General features: G+C 42.6%; 2 protein-coding genes across 3 annotated transcripts; one reads left to right on the top strand and one right to left on the bottom strand.

The window, feature by feature from the left end:
• The first annotated feature begins 1,275 nt into the window (after positions 1 to 1,275).
• On the top strand, positions 1,276 to 12,803 carry LOC118288358 (UNC93-like protein MFSD11). The gene is made up of 13 exons (XM_035614370.2): positions 1,276 to 1,956; positions 2,607 to 2,662; positions 2,778 to 2,885; positions 2,969 to 3,048; positions 4,449 to 4,545; positions 6,900 to 6,958; positions 7,120 to 7,264; positions 8,260 to 8,309; positions 9,736 to 9,801; positions 9,883 to 10,008; positions 10,094 to 10,268; positions 10,374 to 10,509; positions 12,046 to 12,803. Exons 1-13 carry the CDS (start codon positions 1,867 to 1,869, stop codon positions 12,196 to 12,198), a joined length of 1,341 nt encoding a protein of 446 aa, XP_035470263.1. The 5' UTR covers positions 1,276 to 1,866; the 3' UTR covers positions 12,199 to 12,803.
• A 1,874-nt stretch (positions 12,804 to 14,677) lies between these two features.
• kdm8 (lysine (K)-specific demethylase 8) lies at positions 14,678 to 21,013 on the bottom strand. 2 transcript variants are annotated; one of them, XM_035614372.2, is made up of 8 exons: positions 20,786 to 21,013; positions 18,753 to 19,237; positions 17,230 to 17,402; positions 16,246 to 16,378; positions 16,101 to 16,151; positions 15,179 to 15,328; positions 14,968 to 15,060; positions 14,678 to 14,881 (listed from the first exon to the last, which is right to left on the bottom strand). In XM_035614372.2, the coding sequence occupies exons 2-8, from the start codon at positions 19,230 to 19,232 to the stop codon at positions 14,717 to 14,719; spliced, it is 1,245 nt and encodes a 414-aa protein (XP_035470265.2). In that variant the 5' UTR covers positions 19,233 to 19,237; positions 20,786 to 21,013; the 3' UTR covers positions 14,678 to 14,716. The 2 variants fall into 2 exon arrangements, with proteins under 2 accessions (XP_035470265.2, XP_035470264.2); XM_035614371.2 differs by having other exon boundaries at positions 20,813 to 21,013.
• Positions 21,014 to 24,187: the final 3,174 nt, after the last annotated feature.

Raw genomic sequence — 24,187 nt, 5'->3', positions numbered from 1 at the left:
GAACCCGGAAGTGAGTGGAATGGAATCCTCTCGCGTCGCCGCGCTCCTTTGTTGTTGTGGCAGCACACAGAGAGGTGGCACGTAACTCAGCGGCTATTGGACACGTTTTTCTTCTTCTCTTACATTATTTGACGTTTTGGGTTTGAAAAATGGCGCATTGTCGCCAACTATTGGATTTTATGAGATGAATCCAACTATCTCGCTGATTGAACTCTTTACAAACCCCCGTGACTGACATGGCAGAGATCCGTTTCAGTACCGCGCAGACAGGCCCTCTATCATATGCTGTATATCTCTGATTCATCTTTAAGAGTGGGCCTCTGTTTATTGGCATTGCAATAATAATAATTCACTCTAAAATACCTCAAGCTGAAGACTAAGATGAACATGCTTTTCCTACTTTATCTTCCCCGATTATACTGTGACCCTTATTGTTTTCTGATTAACTAATCACGTGGAAATATATATATATATGCATATATGTAATGATAGTTCTTTGAATGGGTTCTTTGAGATTAGCCACACTCTAATTAATATTAACTGAGAATAAAGACAAAGAAATGGCAGCATTGCACTTTCAGTTTCTGTGTTATTTGATAACAAATTCTAATTATACCATAATAATATAATTTCCAATTATACCATTTGACCTTTGTGTGATATTCTGTCCATTTCAGTATCTTATTTTGTGTAAATCACTTTATGCCTGATGCTGCTCTGTCTTACTGTATTTATATGAGGTTTTGTTCATTTTGAAGCACTCTCTGATGCAACACCATTATAGGAACAAAGTTTTTTGTCTGTCATCAAACCCCAGTGATGGAACAAGTATTTAGATCAGTTACATAAGAAAAAATAATAATAACACTGTAAAAATATCCTGCTTTTGTACTGCAGTTTTACTGCTGCATTTAGTTCAGGTGGACAAGCAATCAGTTTTGATTCATCTGCTCGCTTTGATAAATTAGTTGATTGTTTGACTTCAACATTTTTTTTTTATTATAATCACCCAGTGAGTGACTCTTCAATGATGCTTTATGTCCCACAATGGTCAAACCTTGAAAAGAAAACATAAAAAAATAAACTAAAAGGTACAAAACCCTCATGTTTCAGCTTTGTTGAATGAAAAAATATTTTTTTATATAGTTTTTTTTGATCAACTAATTTAAAACCTGCTTTGATTTTTAACAAATAGTCATGTTTTGTAAGCATCATAGGCCTACAGTTTGTATGCAAATGTCCTAATACCTAAACTAAATGGAAGAAAAATCTTCTCTGGAATGTGGTGACGTATCAAGCATAATGGAGTCCAACAAGAAGCCCTCAGATTTGTACAGTGCTCGAGCAAAGACACTCGGTGACACTGGACAATAACACTACAAGGAGAATATTCCCCTTGGGTTTTCCTCGGGGAGGCAGCAAAGCTTAATGAGTGCAAATTACGCATGGGGAAGAAGAAGAAGAAGAAGAAGAAGTATGGGAATAAAAGCTGGAGTGGAAGAAAGAAAAAAAGGAAAGAAAACGGAAGTCCGCAAAACTTTGTTTCTAATAGAAGTCACAAGTTGTGGTTGGTATGAGAGAAGGGAAGTGCCCCCGTCTACAGCCTCGTCTGCGCCGCGCGCCGCGCCTCCGTCCGTCGCCGTTTGCGCGCTCCACCGTCACCAAACCAATGCGCCTGGCGCGTCCGCGTCCAAATGGATTTACCGGAGTCGTTCAGGAGTCCGCACGTGAGTCTCTCCTGAGATCGGCACCCCAGTGCGACGAACGACGACAGCACTGAGCAGCGGCAATACATCTACACCCAGCGGGGTTCCCTTCTTTTCTTTTTGTTCCTTTTTCTTAATTTAACGAGGACAAGGAATCCCCATGGCAGACACACGGACGTTCAACGTCGTGATCCTGGGTGTGGGATTCTTGTTCATCTTCACCGCGTTCACCACTTGTGGCAACGTTGAAGTAAGTTCAAGAGCAAACAAGCAAACAAACAGACACGAGCACAACTTTATCACTGACTTCTAACTCCCCGGTTGCTTCCTCAATAAAATAAATATTATTTTCATAAAACAAGTTAGACTCTGAACTGTCTGAGGAGAGATTTGATTGTTTTAGTGGATGACTCAGATTTCTTCCTTCCCTAAGCTCTATGAAGCTCTAAGAAGCTCTATTCACAACTGTATTATACACACACACACACACACAATTGTATCCCTTATGGAATTAATGCCTAACAATCACTGCATTTCTATTTTTGTGTATTTTTATAGCCCCCTTTTTTTATCCCAGAGATTCATTGTGATTAACTATTCTATTTATGATTAATGCCTTAAACTAATGTTGTTGTTTTTTATAGCTTGACATTTCTTTTGGGATACAGTTATTCAAAAGAATAAATGTAATTCCGCATGAATCCAACAACATGATGCGTGTTTGGGCAGTAGGAAGCTGGTGGGGCAAGAGCCGCGTGGGTCATGCACATCCCGTGCTTCCAATTTTCTTCAATGGCCTGTGATATTATCAGGCCAGATGGATGACATGGGGACATGACTGTGGGCCGTGTGTTGTCCGCTCTGACCCTGTGCTTTACACTCAAATCTTTCACTTCTTAGCAAACTGTGGTGAAAAGCCTGGGCAACGACACTTTCGCCGGTAGTGGGTACCACAGGTAGGTCGGACTGGGTCCCACACTCAGATCAGCATATTGATTCGACATCTTGCTGTTTCATTCAAAGTGAAGCTGCACTAATATTTCCCCTCTTTGTCTTTGCCTCCTTTTACAGTCTCGGAATCATCTATGGCGTCTTTTCGTTCGCAAATCTACTCGCACCAACCGTCGTTACGGTGCTCGGACCGAAGATGTCGATGTTTTTAAGTGGCCTGCTCTACAGGTAGACGTTGTCATGGTTATTACATGGACGGAGGCGAAAGCTGAAACATACTGATGACTGTTCCTGGTGTTCTGTGTGTGCAGTGGGTACATCGCTGTGTTCATCGTCCCTTCCACGTGGTCCTTTTACTTCACCTCTGTCCTCATCGGCGTAGGAGCAGCTAGTAAGTGTCTCTTTAATGCATTGTGCTGCAACGTCTCTCAGAGATGAAATTTTTTTTTTATTTGTAGTGACAGTCCCAAGTGACATGTTGAGATACATGTATGTGTCTGTCCTCAAAGGCAGGACAAGAGTCCTTGTTTTATTATTCCCATCTTTTGTATTTGTAGTAGCTAAATTTACTCCAACTGTAATCAGGATATCTGTAATTTCATCTTGCTTGTTTATTTACTTACAGGACAGAGGCAACTAATGATTATTTCAAATCAAAAAGATCATATTTGACAAAGAAAAGCATTGAAACCTCACGTCCAAAAAGCTGAAAACAGGATATGTTTGGAAACAATAAGTCAATTATCAGAATAGTGGTGGATTAATTTTCCTCCCTGATTCAAATTCTGCAGGTTGGTTCATTACATTTCATCACCTTCGCCAAGGAGGTTGTGTTTTTCTCATATTTGATGATTTGGTGTTGGTTGGTTTATTTGTTAGTTTGTCACAAGGATTGTGCAAAAACTACTGAGTGGATTTCCACAAAACTTGGTGGAAGGATCAGTGAAAGAACGGTCCCTTCGAAGTTTGAATTCAATCAAGCTGTGCCAAATCTCACACACTCATACAGTAGATTGTCCCCTATTAAATATGCCAGATTTTTAAAATTCAAGATACATGTATTATTCCCTAGGAGATTGGGGGAAATGACATGAAACGCCCTATCTGGGTTCCTTCTTGGCCCATGTCCCATCCTCTCACCACGTTTTGTTGGATTCTGTTAAGTAGTTTTTTTGAAACTACTCACAAACAACACACAAACAAACTCAGAAAAACAAAGGGACAAGGCTGAAATCATAAGCTCCTTGGCAGAGCATATATAAACGTTGGTATGCATGTCAACATTTACCCGATACAGTGTATTGAAAATAGGTCTAGACGTGAGGCACATGAATTCCCCATGTTTGTTTTTTGCCGCCTATGCAAGCTGAATTTGTGTTCAAATCCAAATAATGTTTAATAATGCATGCAGGGATTATCGTGGCGGGGACGTGATGATGCGTATGAACACTACGTCCCAAATTAGACCTCAAATAGGTTCGGAGCTGTGTCTGTAAATAGTGCTGCAGCACCTTGAGCTCGCTCAAAGATGTTGATGAAAATAAACAGAAAGCAGCTCTCTCAGAGTTGACTGGGAAAAGAGAAGAAGAAGGCGAGAAATGATTTGCGGGTTGCTTTTTAATGCAGCCTGAAATTGCTGCAGTGTGATGAATATTCACCCTGCGCCGGGGCCCACTGTGGTTGGACGCATTACTTACCAACACGGAGAGATCATTTTTCACTCCGTGTGGGCAATTAACTGACGGGGGAAGATTCTTTCTCCCTGAAAGTGACTGCTCACTTTTCCCGCAGTGCTGTGGACGGCCCAAGGACACTTCCTGGTGGAAAACTCCGAGGCCTCCACTATCAACAGGAACACGGGGATGTTCTGGGCTCTCTTACAGTGCAGGTACGCTGCCCGCCGACTCGAAGGTCAAGACTCCGGTCGTTCAGCACATCCGGTGGTAATACTGTAGATGCTGCTCCTGTACTAACTCCATACAAGCTTCATTTGAACCTCATTGCATTTGCTTAGTACTTGGATTACACAGTAAGTGACTCTGGAGTTATCTAACGGCAACCTTTGAAATATTTGATTCTTCTTGTTTGAGAATCTAAAGATCTTAATTTAGCTGCATTATATAATTCCTTCCAATTTCTACATTCAGCTCATAAAACAATTAAACCCCATGTTTTTTTTGTTGCCCTTTTTGTTTGATTCACTTTGATCAAAGCTATAACTAGACTGCAGCAGACAAAATCTTATAATGTTTTTATTTCTAGCCTCGCAGGATATTACTGTGTGCTTTATTTCAAAACATACCTAATTAATCATGTCTTGTCATATCTGTCTGCAAGTCATTAAAGTTTCTCTGCAAAATATATATATATATATATATTAGAAAAAACCAGGCAAGTCCCTTGAAGCAGAGCGCTCTGCGGGTGAGAGTTTGGGCCTTTTCATCCCTCTTTTATTTGCCCCGCTGCTCTTGCACAGGAGCTTGGACATCTAATTTGTATTTGCTAAAATATGCAAATTGAATTAGTATAATAATTACTTTGGCTGTCACCTGCGCCAAAGCTCACAACGGGGCAATGCTAATCTGAGTCTGCAGTGGTGATCCCTGCCACGGTAAACTTATAAATCAATTCTTCACAGCCTGCAGAAACACAGACGCGCGCGCGCGCACACACACACACACACACACACACACACACACACACACACACACACACACACACACACACACATACAAACACACACAGACTGCAGTCGGTTTTATCTTTTATGAATAACCCCTGTTATCACTCACTAAGAATAATTGCAAGAAATTTTTAAATTTTTATACACATAAAACTTGCTGTCCACAACAAATTGCTCTGAGAGAGTTGTAATTAAATGATGTGGTGTTTAACTGAAATTAAAAAAATCTCAGAAATCAGCTCTCTGATTATGACAAACTCTTGCGGGAAGATTTATCTCTTCCCTGTTGGTCTCCGTGGTGACTGCTTCATTTGGGGGCGGCAAAACGTATTTTTTTAGTGGGAGTCGATAAGAGTTTTAACCAGCTCATAATACTTAATAAGTGTCAGCGTGATGGATGAGAGGACGGTGGATTGTGTTCTTATCAGGTGAAAACCATGTGTCTCCAAAATGTCACCTTTCTTTAGGCACCAAGATTGGCGGCCTCGTGTTCGCTCAAAAACACGACCCATTAATTGATTTTCAGAGTTCATTCTCGATCTTGGAAAAAACACAACAGTCAACAAAACAATCTCAACTTTAGGTCCATTTAGTAGCCGTGTTCTTCCGTAAACCTGCAGTTGCCAATTTTTTGGGGGCCATTTGGGGGCAGCAGAAAACAGTTCTGAACGAAATATTGATGTGCCATGACCTTATAAGTGTCCATTCTTAGAGAGCAGTCGCTTATTTGCACACCCAGCAGTTACAGAGCAACATAATCATTCATTTCAAGTCCTTTCTGGCAACTTTGGCGAAGGCAACTTCATTATTTACTGTTTTAACGCCTCCGTGCTGGTGGCACAGAGGCGTTTTTGGTTTGTCCGTCCCATTCTCGTGAACAAGATATCTCAGGAACGGCTTGAGGGAATTTCTTCCATCTTGGCACAAGCATACACTTGGACTCAAGGAAGAACCAATTATCCTGTTACTTCACTAAACATGTTTTTGGCCAAAGCTCAAGAGATCTTATGCCATACTCATGTAAAAACAACATCTCAAACTGTGTTATGAAGACAGAACTGTAAAGCTGCAGGACAGACGGCCAAACAATAAGCTGAAACTTGTTATAAAGGTCCATAAAATTGAGTGGACATGAACATCTGTAATAAATCAATCAAACTTTATTTATATAGCACCTTTCGGACAAAATTGCAATACAAGGTGCTAAACACACAAAAAAAACAGGGCAATATAAAATGGGATATGATAAATGCATAGGTAGTACATAGGTAGCCTGCATAGCTGACATAAAAGTAATGTGGATACACACGTACAGGAAAATATATTAAATATAATAAAAAGTGAGCAAAATTCTGTCTTTTGATGAAGATCCTGAAAAATGATTTTGAAGCACAAAAACAGCTACTTCAATGAGGCAAAGAAAAAGGGTGTCATGAAGAAGTACATTTCTTAAAAAATTCCCAACAATGGAAACACTACATGGAATGTGAAATGCCTTTTTAATTATTGTCACATTCATCATTCCCACATTTGACTTGTCACTGTTGTCTCGTTCACAGCATGTTGTTTGGCAATCTCTACATTTACTTCGACTGGAATGGAAGGACAGAGATATCAGGTAGGGTGAGCTTTCGAGTAAGTACCGTCATGATGATGGAAATATGAAGAGCAGTGCGGAGCATGAGTGATTGGCTATTTTGAATATGTCCCTGCCTAACGTTGTGAATAAATCTCGTGCACTTGAGTTGAAGTGGTTTATTTTCATTTTGCCTGTCCCAGACGGCAGCAGGAAAAACATCTTCCTGTCCCTGTTGGTCACCTCCATACTCGGCACGCTCACCTTCCTGGTGTTGAGGAGGAGCCATCACGAAGAGGAGATGCTCTCCGAAGAGGAAGGACGGACGCTGCTCTCGACCCGCACAATGTAAATCCTTCGGATAATTGCACCTTGCTCGCTGTGATCCCGCAAAAGCACTCCGAATATTTAACAATGTCTGAAGCACCGCTGAAAGGACACAGCGGCTACGAACGTAAAAGGGACGAGAGAAAAAAAAAGGGATATGGTAAAATATATCACACTAAAGAGGCAAAAATAATGTATTAATTTACCTACCATCTAGTTGATCATGTTAAACTATAAACAACGAGGAAATTGATGTATATTTTATTTTGACTAACCTACATTGGATCTTACAAGGGGGTTTTCAAGATGACTCACCGCCGCAGTCGGCAGGAACGCGTGTCCTTCACGAAAAAAATGACACCGACCATTTTCTCCAGATCATTGCAATTTTGACGAGCTTAATCATAGTCCTTTTCAAATAGGGCGCAATCACGCTGATTTTTCTCGACCGCCGAGAGACGGAGACATTCTCTTTGGAGAGTGACAGTGGTTAAACACCACGGCCACTTCAGACACGGCCCTCCACAGTATTTCTGACGCATTTAAATTTCCATGACTTGAATCTGGAAACAAGCCATAAAGATGTAATACTGGCTATAGAAATTTGGCAACAAAGACCACTGATAGTCGTGAGTAGTATGTGTTGGACAGGAAATCGACTTGAGAGACACTGTGAGACTGAAGAAATATTGTTTGCATGCCTAATTTCAAACAGCACATACTCACTTTCTGTCTCTCTTATGGTAACAGGCTGGTTTTTTTTGACACTTTTGAGAATCAGCGAGATGCAGGCATTTGCCTTCCGTCTTCCGAGCGCGATTCTTCGCAGCGTAGCAAGGAATCCTTTTGGGAGCAATTGTTATCTGTTGTGCGCTCTCTTGGTATATTTTTTGAGGAGGTCTTGTCGTGTCTCTGCTGCTAAAGTTTCTCACATTTGTAAATAACTTCACCTGGTCTACACTCCAGAGGACGTTGTATCGTTGTTTGTGTGCGCTGATTATTTCTCTGTTGTTCAGGTATAAGCACCGGGCGAGCAGTGCCATGCAAGACGCCAGGTCAGAATTCAGTAAGTGTTGCTGTTTTGTTAAAATGATACGTAAGGGATTTGCTCATTCACACTTTGCACGAGTATGCATTTACTGTATTCATTATGTATCCATATTCATATACACTGTGAGGAACACTACAGTGTGTCCCGGAGCCCTGCTACATACACATTTTAAGCAGGTTTTCAGTATACAGCGAGGTGACACTGGAAATATTAAGTATCCACCAACCAGACATTGTGCATACTAAATAAGATTGATTTTTTTTTTGATTGTGCTGTTGCTGTACAATATTCTTACACAATGCAATGCACAAAGGAAATTGAGGGTCATGTTAGCAACTGCAAGCTCCAGAGTTGTACAAAACTGAAGCCAAAATATAAAACTAAATTGATCAGAAACATGAACACTTACATCAGCATGATGAAAACAATTTTAAATGGCACAAACCATCTTTGGTAAAAAAAAAAAAATGATGTTACTTTTTTAGTTTGGCCCATGCTCCCATCTGCTAACATGGGAGGGGGCGGGGTTTATGACTTATACTGCAGCCAGCCACCAGGGGGCGACCAAGAAGATTTGGCTTCACTTTTGGGGAGCTGTCATGTCATCCAACTTGTACAGTGGCACTACAGTCATGAGAAGGGTTATGGGTTAATGCATTAGGATGGGGGCCACGAATGTCTGTTTTAAAATTTCACGGCAAACCATCCAGTAGTTGTTGAGATATTAATAGTGGCGACGCCGCCAGTCTGCTCAAAATTGGGTGTCTTGCAGTGTAAATGTTTACCAGATTCATATTTTTCACAGCTGATATTAAACCTGCATGAAAGACCTCAGAGGTGTTAATGGTTTTTCTTTCTTGGGTACTTGACGTACTGCAGGTAACCTCTAGTTCTCCGTTTCACCGCCGTCGGGTCTGAAATAACGCAGGCACCGGCAGTTTTTTTGTTTCTCTTGAAGTGAAAATTGCTTTCATGTTGATAAGCATTTTACGACAGAGTACACAGACGCTGCCTCGTGTGAGAGTTTATTTCAGATTATATCTGCGTTCGTCCACCGGAAACGTTTCCGCTCTCGCACCTGCTGTCAGTGCAGCGGACGCGCGTGCTTGGTTTATGTCACGAAAGGGCATCCCGGCATATGTCAACAATCCTGGTGGGATTTCTTCTTTTTAGAATCTGAATTTCCCTGACTGCCGGGAATAAACGATCTCTCTTGGCTGTTTTTTTCCATCTAAATGTGGCTTTTTGGCTGATTGAGGCAGAATATTTTCTTTAGTCATACTGTGCCTGCATTGAACTTTAAATTGTCAGAGTACAATGGAGCCGTAACATCTGCATTCTTATCTGAGCTCAATACAGAGGCCGAGAAAGAGAAGGATGTAAGTCCTTGAACATAGTCTTTAGCAACTCAAATGAGTCTTTTGTGTCTCCTCCCGTTTAGAAACTACCCTGAAACTTCTGAAGACCAAAACTATACTGCTCCTGAGTCCCTGCATGGCGTACAGCGGTGAGTGCAAACGGAGGATGCATTTCCTGTAGAAAGCATTTTGGCCCGCAGCTACCACATGGCCTCCTCTCTGTCCTCCAGGCCTGGAGCTCTCTTTCTACAGCGGGGTGTACGGGACATGTATCGGCGCAACGGCGCAGTTTGGAGAAGCTGCCAAAGGCTTGATTGGGATCTCTGGGATCGTGGTAGGCATCGGAGAAATTGTGGGTACGTGTGCGCCCCCCCGTTGAGTTGATGTGCAGTCACTGAACGTCACTGGGCTCATGTGAAGTCTTTGTGCTTTTCTCATTAGGCGGAGGCTTTTTTGGACTGTTGTGCAAGAACAACCGCTTCCGACGGACCTCTGTGGTGTTTCTGGCGATGGTCGTCCACTTTGTTGCTTTCTATTTGATCTTCCTCAACATCCCAGACGACGCTCCTGTTGTCTTTCAGACCAACACCCAAAAGACCCCGTATCTAACTCCAAGGTAGTCAATTTATCTGATGATTTAACTGTAAAAATGTATGAACACGGGGAAGGCCTTTCTCAATTCTGTTTTGTTTTAATAAGAACCATATTTTCTCTCTCTCAGCGTCTCCATTGCCCTGCTGTGCAGCTTCTTGCTCGGACTTGGGGACAGTTGTTTCAACACACAGCTCTACAGCGTATTAGGCTGTGTTTATGCTGAGCACAGCACGCCCGCGTTTGCCATCTTCAAATTCATCCAGGTAATCCCGAGTTTCCAATTCTCAGACATTGTTAGCAGCGCCGAGCAAAGCTGGGTTAAAATGTCGTCTTGCCAAGTGTGAAATAAATTCACCTGGAGCTCCATTAAAAACGGAAAAGAATAAGACCCAGGTACGCCTCTTAATCTCTCCCCCTTTTTCTCTGCAGCCAAAATTGGCCTCCGACCAGAAATAAAGCCTAAAAATTTCAGTTTTATGAATTTCAAAAACAAATACTTGTTAGATAATAAGCATATTGCTACATGGATCTAATTAACAGAATATTTAACCTATTTATGAATCATAGTTCCTGCAAAAAAAATTACAGTTCAAATATAACATTTGTGCAATCTACAATAAACTATCCAACTTGCAAGCTCAAGGTAATTAGCCCTAATGTTACAGTACAATATCATACAGTATGACTTATTCTAACATAACCCTCCTTTTGTTTGTTTGAATAATGTTATAAAAAAAGTTATAGTTTGGTCCATGTTCCATCTGCCTACATGGAGGGGATGGGGTTTATACTGCACCCAGCCACAGGGGGGCGATCCAGAGCATTTGGCTTCACTTTTGTCATCCATCTTTATATGCAGTCTATGGGAATGACCAATGACCATATTTACAAAAGTAATGCTATCGCAAGTTACTTAAGTATGGACTTACAGTAACTGTGTCATCCCGACTTCTGAATCAAACAATTTATAATCCCAAAATGGTATTTATCTAAATTAACGCAACGCCTCAAAATAATAGTTAGCCGGCTGTCTCTGAGTAGTAAGCTAGCTCGCCTGACATGCTGCACCATTTGCAGAACAGAGCGGATAAACACAGTTTAAAGGGGCGGTATGCGATTTTAAAGCATTACACGTTTTGTAAGAATCTGCGAATATTTCCTAACCTTGTGCGCCCCCCCCAAAAAAATCTGTTTTTCGGCATAGCCCTGGCTCTGTAAATCGAAAACCCCAAAAAATGGTGCGGACCGCACCACACGACAATGCCAGTGCAGTTTGTGAACATCCCTCGTTGAAGCCCTTAAGGGACGTGCTGGCAGGTGGCGCTGCAAAGCCGCGGCTTTGGCCTAGTGATTAGTGCGTCGGACTCCCATACGCGGTTTCACGGCCCGGCCGGAGCAGCAACATCACAACACCATCAAAGAGAGCAAGAAGCTCTCTCCCAAATCGCTTACTGCCCCTTTAATCCGTTCACAATGTTGTTGTTGTTAGTTTTTTTTTTTTTCTTCAGGCCATTTCAAAGTCACCACTTTAAAAAAAGTACTGCTCTTACTAAAACCCCATGAACAAAGCTTGACAGACCCGTCACTGCCTTGTTACGCTCGATAGACCGCAATTGGACAATTGCTATTCACGAAAGGGTGTTTTTAGTGAATGGTCAGCTGACAGTAAATGCACCACTGGGATCTGTTAGTTTGAAGTGTGAGTGCTACTTCCGGCGGTTTGCGGGCCATATCACTTGTCCAGTTGCCTTTTGTGAGAGCAACTCTCGTCTGAAGTCAAATCTCTTATCCCCCGACAGTCTGTTTTTGCAGCAGTGGCGTTCTTCTACAGCGGCTACGTGCTATTGATGTGGCAGCTGCTGCTGATGATCATCCTGGGCTTCACTGGAACACTGTGCTTCTTCGTGGTGGAGCGGATGCAGAACTTCTCTGTCGATTTGCAGGAATATTAGAAAGACGCCGTTGTTGACATCGACACCGATTGTTCTGTCGGACAGAAAAACAATCTTGCATCTTTTATTTCATGAGGGGTTATTTTAAAATCTCCCTTTACACCTTAATGCACTGAAGGTCACACACATTTGGACAATATTTACCCTTTATGCCAGCTGCCTTAAAAAAAAAAAATTCTAATAGTATTGCATGGTTATTGTTTTTTATCTTGCACATTTTCTCTTTTAATTTCTCGACACTACATTGTGTGATTGCGCGTCATTTACACTATTTTTTTCTGCTGCACTTGGTCTGTAGGGTTGTAAAAATAACAACTCGCTCAGTATCTCCTACTTAATCTGCATTGCTTCCAGCTCAGGTTTGTTGTCCGTGTTGAATATATTTTATGCGTCTGTTTATAGTTTATCAGAATGATTGACAGTTTGATAAAAATAATGCAATATTGTTCCTGTCATTCTTTCAGATGTTTTTTTATTTTTACTTATTAATGCCTGACAATCACTGTTCTTAACGTTTTTTGTAAATTTTGCATATTAATGTCAGTGTGTTTTCTTTTCTCTCCACGGTTTTGTGGATCTTTGATGAATAAAATGTTTTGCATTTTCCATTGTCAGTAATTCAATTGAACATAGCGGGCAAAATTGTTCAGCACTCCAGGTGGTATTCAGGTAAAACAAGGACACGCAGTCAAAAACACACTGACATAACAGGTCCCATCTGGGGGAATATTACCTGGTCATGTATTCACTTGCTTATGATGTGTACATCTGAAAAATTAACTGGAAATTGGGAGAATCAGCCGCTGATCTTGGGTTAGGGTTAACCCAGAATTGAGGAAGATTCTGTTTTATTCTGCACAGTGTACATCCAGCACTCGCTTTATTGTATCACGAGACGAGATGTAGTAAATTTGCTGGATTTAATCCTTAGTTTCCAAACTCCACGAGGCCATTAATCAAAAGAGGCGCAGGAGGCGAGGGTCTAGGACGGAAGAGAAAGGGTTACAGGCCTAAATGTCCCCCCATTACTTCACTGGTAATTAACTATTGATTACATTATAATGAGCGTAAGCAGTTCTGTGTGATCTTAAGTCAATCGTGCCACGTACTCGACGACAACAGTGCAACCATAGGCTAAGTGAAGTATCCAGCGTTGACTCCATGACCTTGTAAGAAAAGTAACACGGTTTGGATGAGTCTATTACCTTCACACTGGCATGTGTAATGCAGCAGCCGTTTGCTGATCCCTGTAGTCTGTGCATCGACAACTGTAATGTTATCAGCACTAGTGTAACTCTGCTGCAACATGTTGTTCTTATCTTACTTTTTATTCTTTGATAAAAATAAAAAAAATTCTCTGGCATTTTTTTCTTTTTAATGTGATATGGTTTGACATCAAAAATTGTGATTCTGGTCCTGCGGGGCAGCGTTCTGTGCCGTACACTTTCCTCCAAATTGGATGAATTTATTTCAACCACAATCTCGTGTTTCAACCCGTTAATTTTGTTCTTCAAGCTCAAAATGTTACTTAATCAGAAAAAAACCAAAACACATTTAGTAGCCCCCCTTTCTTGTGCTGCTCTTTTATTAAAAACATTCTCACTGAGCTCTTCAGCTCCTACTTGGAGATGTTCTCTTTCACAGCCTTGATTTCCCAAAATGGTCCTTTCAGCAGACTGCGAATTTGGTTGAGAAAGCTGATCAAAAGCGAACACCAGTGCTGATAATTGTATCCCCACATACTTCATGGATGTGATTAGCAGGCTGAATTGAAAAGGAACCGACAGGATTCTTGAATGGGCCTCGTCAAAGCGCCGAAATGGGAAATTAAAAATTAATGTGCCGCTGTCTTAGAAGTCAGGTCGTTGTACTTTTTGCCGTTCGACAAGCATCGTAATGTCAGGGTACTTAACCAATGACACCACTTTGATTTAAAAGTCTGTCTGTGCCCAGGGGATTAATTCATTTAATTTATTAATTTCCACCTGCGATCCGCTTGAACGCTAGACAGTCGGCGTAACCAGAGAGCGGTGTTTATTGCCGCCATTTTTTTTGTACCTGTAGCTCGCTCCGTTATTAAATTTGAGGACTTGCCTCATTTCCATGAGTTATGGAAATCACACATCTGAGAATATTTGTAGGAATAAGGTTGAGAAAACAATTAAATAAACCAATTTGCAAAGAGAAACATATCCTATCAAATTAGACGACAACCCTCCGTAAATTATCCGCACGATGAAATGAGCACAAACAGTTTTAACTGCTCATTTGTTGTTTTTTTTCTCCTCAGGCTGTTGCTGCAGTCATCAGCAACACCATTAGACTAATCATCCTGCAGAGTGTGTTCATTGTTCATGGATCAAAGGTTTGTGTGGCCGCCGGTTGTCCTCACATTTGTTAGAATTAGCCTCGCTTCAAGTCAAGACCTCCAGACTGATTTCCATCCACAGTAGCAGGAAACAAGCCGAAACCCAAATTCTACTATCAAAATAACCTCTTTTTTTTATTATGGATGAATTCATGACCACCAGAAGCTGACAGAGAAGCTGAGCTCCAAGGATCGGACATAATGCCAGTGTCGGACGGGGATGAAGAGCACGTCGCCGGGCCGCAACACACATTCGAGATATGGTGCCGCGGCGAAATCCGGGAACCGCTCCGTGTCTGGATTCTCTGCCTCCACCTGCACGGAAGGAGTCAGAAAATTGGAAGTGCTGCATAATATTTGCAAGCTCAACGTGCTCTATCTCTGTGGACTGTCAATCCCACCTGACTGGTGTTGTGAAGCAGCTGTGATTGATGAGGGTACAGCTTGTCTGTGTCCTCTGGGGAATACAGGCGAATGTATTTGCTCCCGACAACCTAATGTATATACAGAAGAGATCTCACGAAGGGAACAAACCACGGTCACGTAACTGATCTCCTGACATTTACTGGATTCGTTATGCGGCGCCGTCTCTGCCGCCGCCGTCGTCGTCACCTGAGCCAAGAAGTTCTGTTGAGGGTCGTGGTGAAGAGGAGACACTGTACCTCCGGGCCCAAACCACGCGTTCACAGTGATATCGTCTTCGTCTTCCTCACCCAGACAGCAATAATCAGGGAGGCGGATGTCTTCCTTCAGCTCCGGTATCTAAGGCAACATTACAACAACAACAAAAAAAATCTCAATTCCATCTGGGGCTCTGACTAAGTATCATCTTGTTGTTTCTTACCTGAACATTTGCAGACATTTCCCAGGAAATAATGTATTGTTTTTTTGGTACTCAGCATTTCCTCGTGGTATTTTAAGTTTTATGACTCTGAGGGTGGCGCTGTTGGTCAGTGGGTCTGTCACATGCTTTGGTCCAGAATGAAATATCTCCACAACTATTGGATGGATTGTATTGAAATTGTGGTACACACATTCATATATGCCCAACAGGATATATTGCAATAAATGAATGAATTGTAATAACTGGTTATTATCTTAATTTTAATATAGTGCTTTCACCGGGGCCAGAATTTGTCATATCCTTTGCTTCGTAGTATAAAACAAATGAAATATTATTCCTACGAAAAGATGATGATTGTAACAGAATAATCTACAGGAGAGAAAAAGCTGATTCCTGAAAGATGAAGATATGAAATAATAAATGTGTGATGCCTCCTCATTTAGCCTCATTATAAACTCAAACAGCCCCAAAAACAAAAGTTTATCTTGACACGGTGCCCTTTTTGTAAAGTTCAATCCAGACATTGTATTGACTTGCGGGTGAAATTAGCACTTGAAAGTCAACATGTGTTCAAAATAGCCGGAGAGAATTTCTTCAGCTGAAAATATCAGCTGACTAATCTATTAGTGACCTGAAAAAATTAATTCATAATTTCTCTGTTAATTTAAAAGGGAAAATATTGAACCGTACCTGATCAAAGAGCTGGTGCTGCGCCAGGTAACCCAAACCCGTCACTCCATCCTGGACACAGATAAATAAGACCAGTTAGAAATCACAAGGCAGCATTTTCACCTAGGTGCTTTGCTAACGTGACTCGACGCGATCGCTCACTCACCTCGTTCAGAATATATCGATCGATGAATTCGTCGACCGTGAGCAGCGTCTGGGACCACTCCTCATCCGTGTACCTGGACCCCACCTCGACGGGAACGGTCCGACAACCGGCCACGGACCTCAGGTATTCTATGCTTTGCGGGGAGGAGAAAAATGAGTGTCAGAGCGTCGGGAGGGGCAGCAAAGTGATGAGGGAGGCAGTTGTATCAGACATTAGCGTCATGATTAAGAGATGTAGCGACAAGTGGGAGAAGAAACAGAACTCAGCTCGTGGTGTGTACACAATACGTCTCTGTGCTGGGGATCAAACAGAAGCGTTTCAAGAGACTATGGGGGCCCCGGGCAAAAGGGACCTGGGGGGCCCTACATCAAACCAACCTCCCCATCATTCCACTCTTTTAACAACTATTTTATCTTTTATTATCAAATAAATGATAGTTAAGTAGTAAAGGCACATCATACACTCATATTTAGAAATTCAAGTCTTCAACCAAACCTCTAAAATTATTTTTTAGCATGGGGCTAGTAGCATGGGGCCTCATTAGGGGGATTCTGACTATGCAATCGTTGCAGTCGCGTGTGCATGGCCGATCATAGAATTTGAGGGGGCACTCAAAAATTGTCGCTCCTGTGGACTTAAGAAATCAGTCGTTCTCAGAGGGCCCTCCAAAGCAATTGGCTGCCCCTGCAGCAGCAGCACCCCTGCATGCAGGAGTTCCTTCAGTACCAGAGCTCAAGCAGCTTTTTCCTCTCAGATGGATTAAGAAAATCTTAATCCATCTGAGTAAATCAATCTGATTACAAGACTAGACTTGAGTGGAGGACAACTGGTGTGTATTACTGCTAATAGCGTGAATGCGTAGGATGTAGACAGAATCTATAATCGAAATCTAATGGTGACTTTGTTATCTAACCTGGACAAAAATATAAATGATGTATTTTTTGTTGTTGTTGATACAAAGTGATACCATGCAAATAATCAAACCTCCAGCGGTGTCCGTTGAGTGCGGGCCAGTGGTCGATGATCCCTTCCAAAATCACCGGTTTGAGGGGCAGCAGGTGGTTTGTGTTGAAGCTCTCCAGTGACGGACACTTGACCCTGGGAACCGCCAACTCTCCTCTGATCACAGGAGCACGTGGGCACTCGATCTTCAACCTCTGTCAGAGACGACAAGTGACGGTCAATTCTTTACTTACAAAATGGAAGAGGAGTAAAAAATAACAAGCAAAACAAATGACTCTTAACGATCAAATTTCTTTTAAATTGAGCTGAAATGATTCGTCTATTGGACTGACTGGTTGATCAATTGATTAATTCATCTCCTCAGTCAATTTCACGCAATAATTTTGCAAGTTCCAGGTTCTCAAATACGAGGATGTTCTTAATACTTTTTGCATCATGCTAATAAATTCAACACACTTCTTTTTGACATTTATTTTTCTTTAAATTATGAAGCAATTCAATTAATTAATCAAAAAAACAAGAGTTGCTGCACTACGCTAATTGGACATCGATTCTTATATGAATATATATGAATATGGTAAAGTTGCTTTTTTAAGGTTGTTTTTGAGGCAATCTGGAAAATCCTGCCTGCAATGCCCGACACTCTCTTTTCTTAATTTTGATGCCATCTGAACAAAGTGATCTGACCTCCGAGTGTTTGCACACTTCATCCTCAGGGACGTGTGACGGAGAGAAGCAAGATGAAGAGCATCAGGGGAAATACAACTGTGCGACTTCTATAAAGGCTCATTTTAAAATGTCCTTAGCGGTCACCCTTAGTTTTGTTCAGACTTTGAGTCGTCGAGAGTGGAAAAAAAAGAACACGTTTTTTGTGGCTTTCAAAAGTGATACGGCTGAGCGAGAACAACTTCGATATTAGCTGACCGTCAACCACGTGCTCGCCTAAATCAGGAAACAGGAATGCAAGAGATCCTTTTTATGACAATTTATACAAGCACTGTTCTGCAACTTTTATTTTTCTAGCTTGAGTACATATAAATGTGCTGTCGTGATTGATGTCAAGCCTGAGGAACTGTAGGAAACTTCTTTTTTTTGTTAAAGGTTGCACAACAGCGGGCGGCTGTGGCTCAGGACGTAGAGCCGTTTTGAGCCGTTCGATCCCACCTCTCGCCAGTACACATGCCGTTGTGTCCTTGGGCAAGACACTTAACCCTAACTTGCCTCTGACGGCTCTTCCGACAGTGCATGAATGAGTATGAATGTGACAGGAAAATGCGTGGTAAATAGCAGCGCTGTATGAATGTGTGTGAATGGGTGAATGTGACTTTCCTGTAAAGCGCTTTGAGTGGTCTATATGACTAGAAAAGCGCCATATAAATACAGTCCATTTACCATTTACAACACTAAAATGCTGCTGAAGCGTCACATTACTTGCATCACTTCAACTGCTTTCAATACCCTTGGAGTTAACGTACGACCTCTGATAAACCCAAGTGACACACTCCCTCATAGAATAAAGCGTTCTGAATTATAAGACCACTAACCTTGACCTCAACTTGTTCAGTTTTGTCATCTTCTTCTTTAGATGATTTCCTGACCTCACCCTGCAGAATCCCAACAATAACCTGAAGTATATTGTCCATGATGGCTGCGCCCATGAGCAAACCCATGTCACACGTCCTGACGGCCTGCGGGACATTGTCTGCTGATGGACCCTCGCGGCACAGAGCGGCCACTTTGAACAGGCAACCGTACGCATACAAGCGCCTCCACTCTTTGTCCACGTGGCGCCACGTTCCCGTGTTGAGCTTCTCCCACGAAAAGTCCAAAATGATCTGAGCGTCGATCGCGCGGCTGCTGCTGCTCGCGGCGTCGCCGTAGAGCTGCCGCCTGGAGCGCTTCAACACGTCCACCAGGCTGGACTCGACCGTGTCACTGAACTGCAGGGGAAACTGCTCCTCGCCAGGAGGCAGGACGGCGGAGATTTTGGACCACAGCGTCGCCATTGATGAGCAGGTCTTCATCGAAGCTGTGGGACAGACGAGTGGCGGTGAGTGAGGACAGCACTAGATATGATAAAGCATTTCCCATTTTAAGATAAGTTCCGTGTGCACTGACTTTTATTTCACAATTTTATCAAAGGCAAAGGTTGTAAATGTATCACTTGTTCTGTGCTCAGCGGTTCAAGGGTCCACCAAAGTCACAATTTGCCAACAAAGAATTTTCCGCCACACACATAAACACCAGACAGTTGCCTTTTATTACGTCCACAGAGGAGGTTATGTAATTGGTTCAATTTGTTTGTTTGTTAGTAGGATTTAAAAAAAATTAGGGACGGATAGGTTTTGGGATTTTTTTGGAGGGATCCAGATTATATCGCCTACTTAATTAATTGCCAACTACTTTGATAATCGTTTTTTCGGTTCAAGTCGATTTATGAAAAGAAAAGTCAAGTTCTCTGATATCAGCTTCTCCAATGTGAATATGTTCTGGTTTCTTTGCTCCTCTGTGACAGCAATCTAAATATCTTTGGTGTGTGGACATAACAAAACATCATTTTGGGGTTTGGGGAAACGCGAACAACATTTTTCAGCATTTTATGACATTTCATGGACCGAACAACTAATCGATTAATCAACGTCTTCACTGACAAAAAAGTTAAAACTGCCCACCATCATTACACACACACACACAGGAGGACACAGGATGCTTTCCCCGTCACTGGCGGCCTCTTTGCTGCAGTGAATAAGACACATACGACCTCATTTCCAAAACTGGAAACACACAAAACCAGAACTGTGAGGGCGACGCGTATCACAATGACCGACGACACTTTGTCACATGATGACTGTCTACCCCCAAACTTCTGCCTCCACGCGTGACACCGTCCATGTCCGGGTGCCTCTGTGTGTAGCTGCATGTTGCCAAAGCAACAGACTGATTACAGTACATGAACACGGCCTGGTGTGAAATCTGAAGTCAGAAATGAATGGTTGCATTCAAGTGCCTCACATGCCCGAGGTCAAAGCTACGACCCCGAGGCGAAGCTCATCACAGCAGCTGCCGAGACACGCGAACAACCTTTGACTTCATTTCTGCAAAAGAGTCATTCAGGATTTGTGGGGGAATAAAGGTTGCAGTGTGACATGTTGTGAAGGAAGTCATTAAGGAGGAAAGGAGCCATAATAAACATCATGTAATCCACTCTATGATAGAGTGTTTTATTCATGTTTTTATTGTTTTTTTGTCAGGTGTCCTTGGGTGTCTTGAAAGGCGCCAACAAATAAAATGTATTATTATTATTATTATTATAAGATGTTTAAAATACCTAATTCAGGTTAAATCTAAATTTAAATATTAAAAACATGAATCTGTGACTTGCTAAATGTTGCACAACAGATTTAGTTTTGATACCTGATACTTTATCGTTAATAAATTTGGTGTCAAATTTGAGGTAGTATACAGTATATATATACATAAAACACACAACCACAGCTCTAATGTATCAGAAATCATGTGATTCTATTTAAATATGATATAAAACACAAGGACACGTGTAGAGGCGTGTTACACAAACCTGTAAATAAAGGACGCGGACACTTACACGTGCAGGAAGTCCAGGAGGAAACCGATACATATTCAAAGCACTGAGAGCTGAAAATGTAAAACTATAACTGCTCCATGACCCTGTTATGTTGATATTTACATCGTTATGAGTCCAATATAATCTGACAAATCATTAGGAGACGTGACCGGTGACGGAGCTCCTGCCGCTCGGACAAACACGTCGCTGCCGGTGTCGCGACAAAAACACACCGACTGGAAACTAAGGCAACGGAAAATTGTTGGTTCCATTTCGCGTTCAGGGACCAAAAAAATAAGGAAAAAAAAGAGCTTTCCTAAAAAAAAGGTATGGGAATACATAGATGTAATACAGTTCAAATAATTGTGATTATCATATTAAGTTCATTTATGTAGAAAAAACAACATACAATGTATGACATTTTATGAAGGTATTGGACTGCATATGAGCACACCCACATACAACCCCCCCCCACACACACACACAAACTGCACAAACACCTGTTAGTCATGGGTTGCCAGTTTCCCACACAGATACACTCTCCCACACTCTGCTCCCACACAGTCACATCTGTCCACAACCTCTCCAGCCCCGAAGCTGCACAAAAAAAATCTGTTCCTCCCTCAAATGATGACCCCCCCTCCCCGATTATCGACCAATTGCTGTAAAGCTCAGCCGGCTAAAATAAAACACAGCACAGCTTAATTAACATACACAGGGAGACAACTTATAAATCTGTCTGGACAGGTGAGTGCGGTCATTATGTGGCATCTGTCTTCATAATAAATGATGGCGCAATTTTTATACAAACATTTGTTTCCCCCGTCTTTCCATTGCTCCTGCTGCTCAGATTTGTGTGTGTGTGTAAATACAGATATTGCTAGAAGCCTGATTGATATGTATCTGCTCATGCAAGGGCTAAAACAATAATTGGGTTTGTCTTTTTGATGTCACACAGTGAGTTTTTTCGTATTCACTCGCTTTTGCTGGGGTAGGATGGTGGGGGGCCGAACAAACATGATAGGACTCCTTCAACAGGGAAAGTCTCGAATCTATAATCACATGGCACTATTATCAAATGTCAAACACCTTATGAAATTCAAATAATCTCAGTGCAAACTGCGGAGCTTGCTCCTGTATGAAAAGCAGATGGAAACAAGAGAGACAGCATGCCTTTGCAGGAATCGCAGGGGGATTCAAAAATGTTTCATGCATTTCTGTTCATTCTCACTGTGTAAACAGTGGAATTCTCATGGCTCCATCTATTCCTCACGTATTTGCACGGATGTGAGAAACTACTGTGATGCCAAAACCACAGTGTGTGTGTTTTTTTCCCCGTTAAAGCTTTTGCTATTGCTTTTGGAATATAGGGACTCGAAGAAATCTGTGGATTACGAATTTAGATGTAAAAGAATAAAGGGAGGTGTAGTGCAGACAAATACATGGAGCTGTCCTCATGCCGGTCGAACACATCGTGTTTACTATTGCATGGGATGCTGAGGGAGGAATCCTCACACCAAGATGCGAATGCTGCGCCTTGTGCACCTCAGCTTGTGCGAGCAGTGGGGGTGGTCCCGGTAGAAGAGGCCTATGTATTATTCAGATGTGTCTAGTTGTGAGACAGTGTGGGGCTACACTGAAGGTCAAAGGCCCAGCAATGTAATTCCTCCCTGTGCTGTCACCGCTGACTTCATGCGCGGGACGTCCGCCCCAAATCTTCATCGGCCGGAGGTCAGTGACCTCTCCCTTGTTTACCTGGAGGAGGCAGAGGGCGATCGCTCTGCCTGTTCCTCCCCGGACCTTGTTAGCTGGCGTCACTCAGGAAAATATCCAAGGATTTTATTTCGAAATGGCTTGTGAGATTTAATTTATTCTTCTAATTTTTAATTTTTACTTGAGAAAAATGCAAATAAGATGCATTCATCCAGCTGACAGAATAACAGCGCATAAGATGTGGATCCAGAGCTTTCAGTAATGTCACATGATCCTTCTCAGCATACGCAGCCGCCATGAAATGCTGAAGATCATGTGATATGTCTGAAAGCTCCTGGACGACCCTCGTCAATTTGAATTCGCTCTCTGACAAACTGTTCGAATCTGCACTTTCGGAAATGAGTGGAATGATTGACGTGTGCTCGGTTGGTTCCCGATCAAAACTGAATTGACTGAACTGCGTTTCATGGATATTCTCCAAGTGGATTTTTCGTAAATTAATTTGGATGCCTCTACAAATAGGAGCCTCTCTTGACACGTTGTTCGGGATCTCAACTGAGCCCGAGTTTGTGCGGTAAACACTTAATTTGCTTTGTATTATCATAATTCCCTTTGAACCTGGGCTTGTCTCAGCAGTGGTGTGACACAAAAACTCAGCAGCAGCGGCAGCAGCAGCTGCTCAGGGTTTGCCAGCAGCCAAACAGGGCAGCAGGGCAGCATGGACCGTGACTGTCAGCAGCGCAGTCTCAGGGGCCTGCGAGGGGCTGAACCACCGGGACACCGCAGGAGGGATGTAATCACCACCATTACGCTCCAGGTGCTGCAGAAATAAAAGAAGGAAACAAGCCCCCGGTGGTGTTGCCATGGATCAGAATCCAATTAAACACTGTTTAGCTCGACACAAACTGCCAGTCGTAGACTGATGACTCATGAAATTAATGCATTGTCGTGGCACAAAGAAACTGTTGCAAGAGAGAGAGAGAGAGAGAGAGAGAGAGAGTGCAGCATGACCGGAGGTCGGGCCCTCTTACACCTGCTGCAGCTTCATCCCTGTGTCTTTTGTCGTCAGAGAGACGACACAATATTGCCTCTGCAATTCCAAACTCGCCTTGAAGGTCACCGGTGCACATTTGCGAGCAACACAAACAAAAATCTGTTACATTTACCCCCGAGATCATTTATGCACATGTAAAAGCTGGTGGAGGTCAAAGGTCGCCACCTGCCTTGGAAACACGGTAATGGATATTTGGAAATTCAGGTAAGAAACGAGAGGTGTAAAGTTAAATGTCGGGTGAAATCATCAGGAGATCTGCAACAAGCTGCCTTCACAGCCCCGGGGGGAGGTTTCCACGGACAATTATCTGCAGGGCGCCTGCACCCGGCCCCTCAGCTCCAGCGTGACTGAGGGCCGGCGTCGCAGCGGCACGCGCTCCCTCACAGATGTTGCTGGTAAGTCAGAGGGCACAGCCGTCCGCTGCTGGGTCACTGCGAGGAGGACGACGTGGGGCTCGCCGGCCTGGCGCGAGTCCACAGAGCGGTGTGTGCTCAGTTCCAGTGGCTTAATGTGGGACGCCAGAGTGCCGGCAGTCCGTCAGAACCATTTTGGATCAAATTAATGCAACCAGGTGTGCCCCTGCAGTCGGGGGCTCAGGTGACACCTGCTTCTTCCCTTTAATTAGAGCC

Source organism: Scophthalmus maximus, chromosome 17 (assembly GCF_022379125.1).
Source record: "Scophthalmus maximus strain ysfricsl-2021 chromosome 17, ASM2237912v1, whole genome shotgun sequence".
NCBI classification, from domain to species: Eukaryota; Metazoa; Chordata; class Actinopteri; order Pleuronectiformes; family Scophthalmidae; genus Scophthalmus; species Scophthalmus maximus.
The sequence above is the reverse complement of the archived record's forward strand: the minus strand, read 5'-3'. Positions and strand labels throughout refer to the sequence as shown.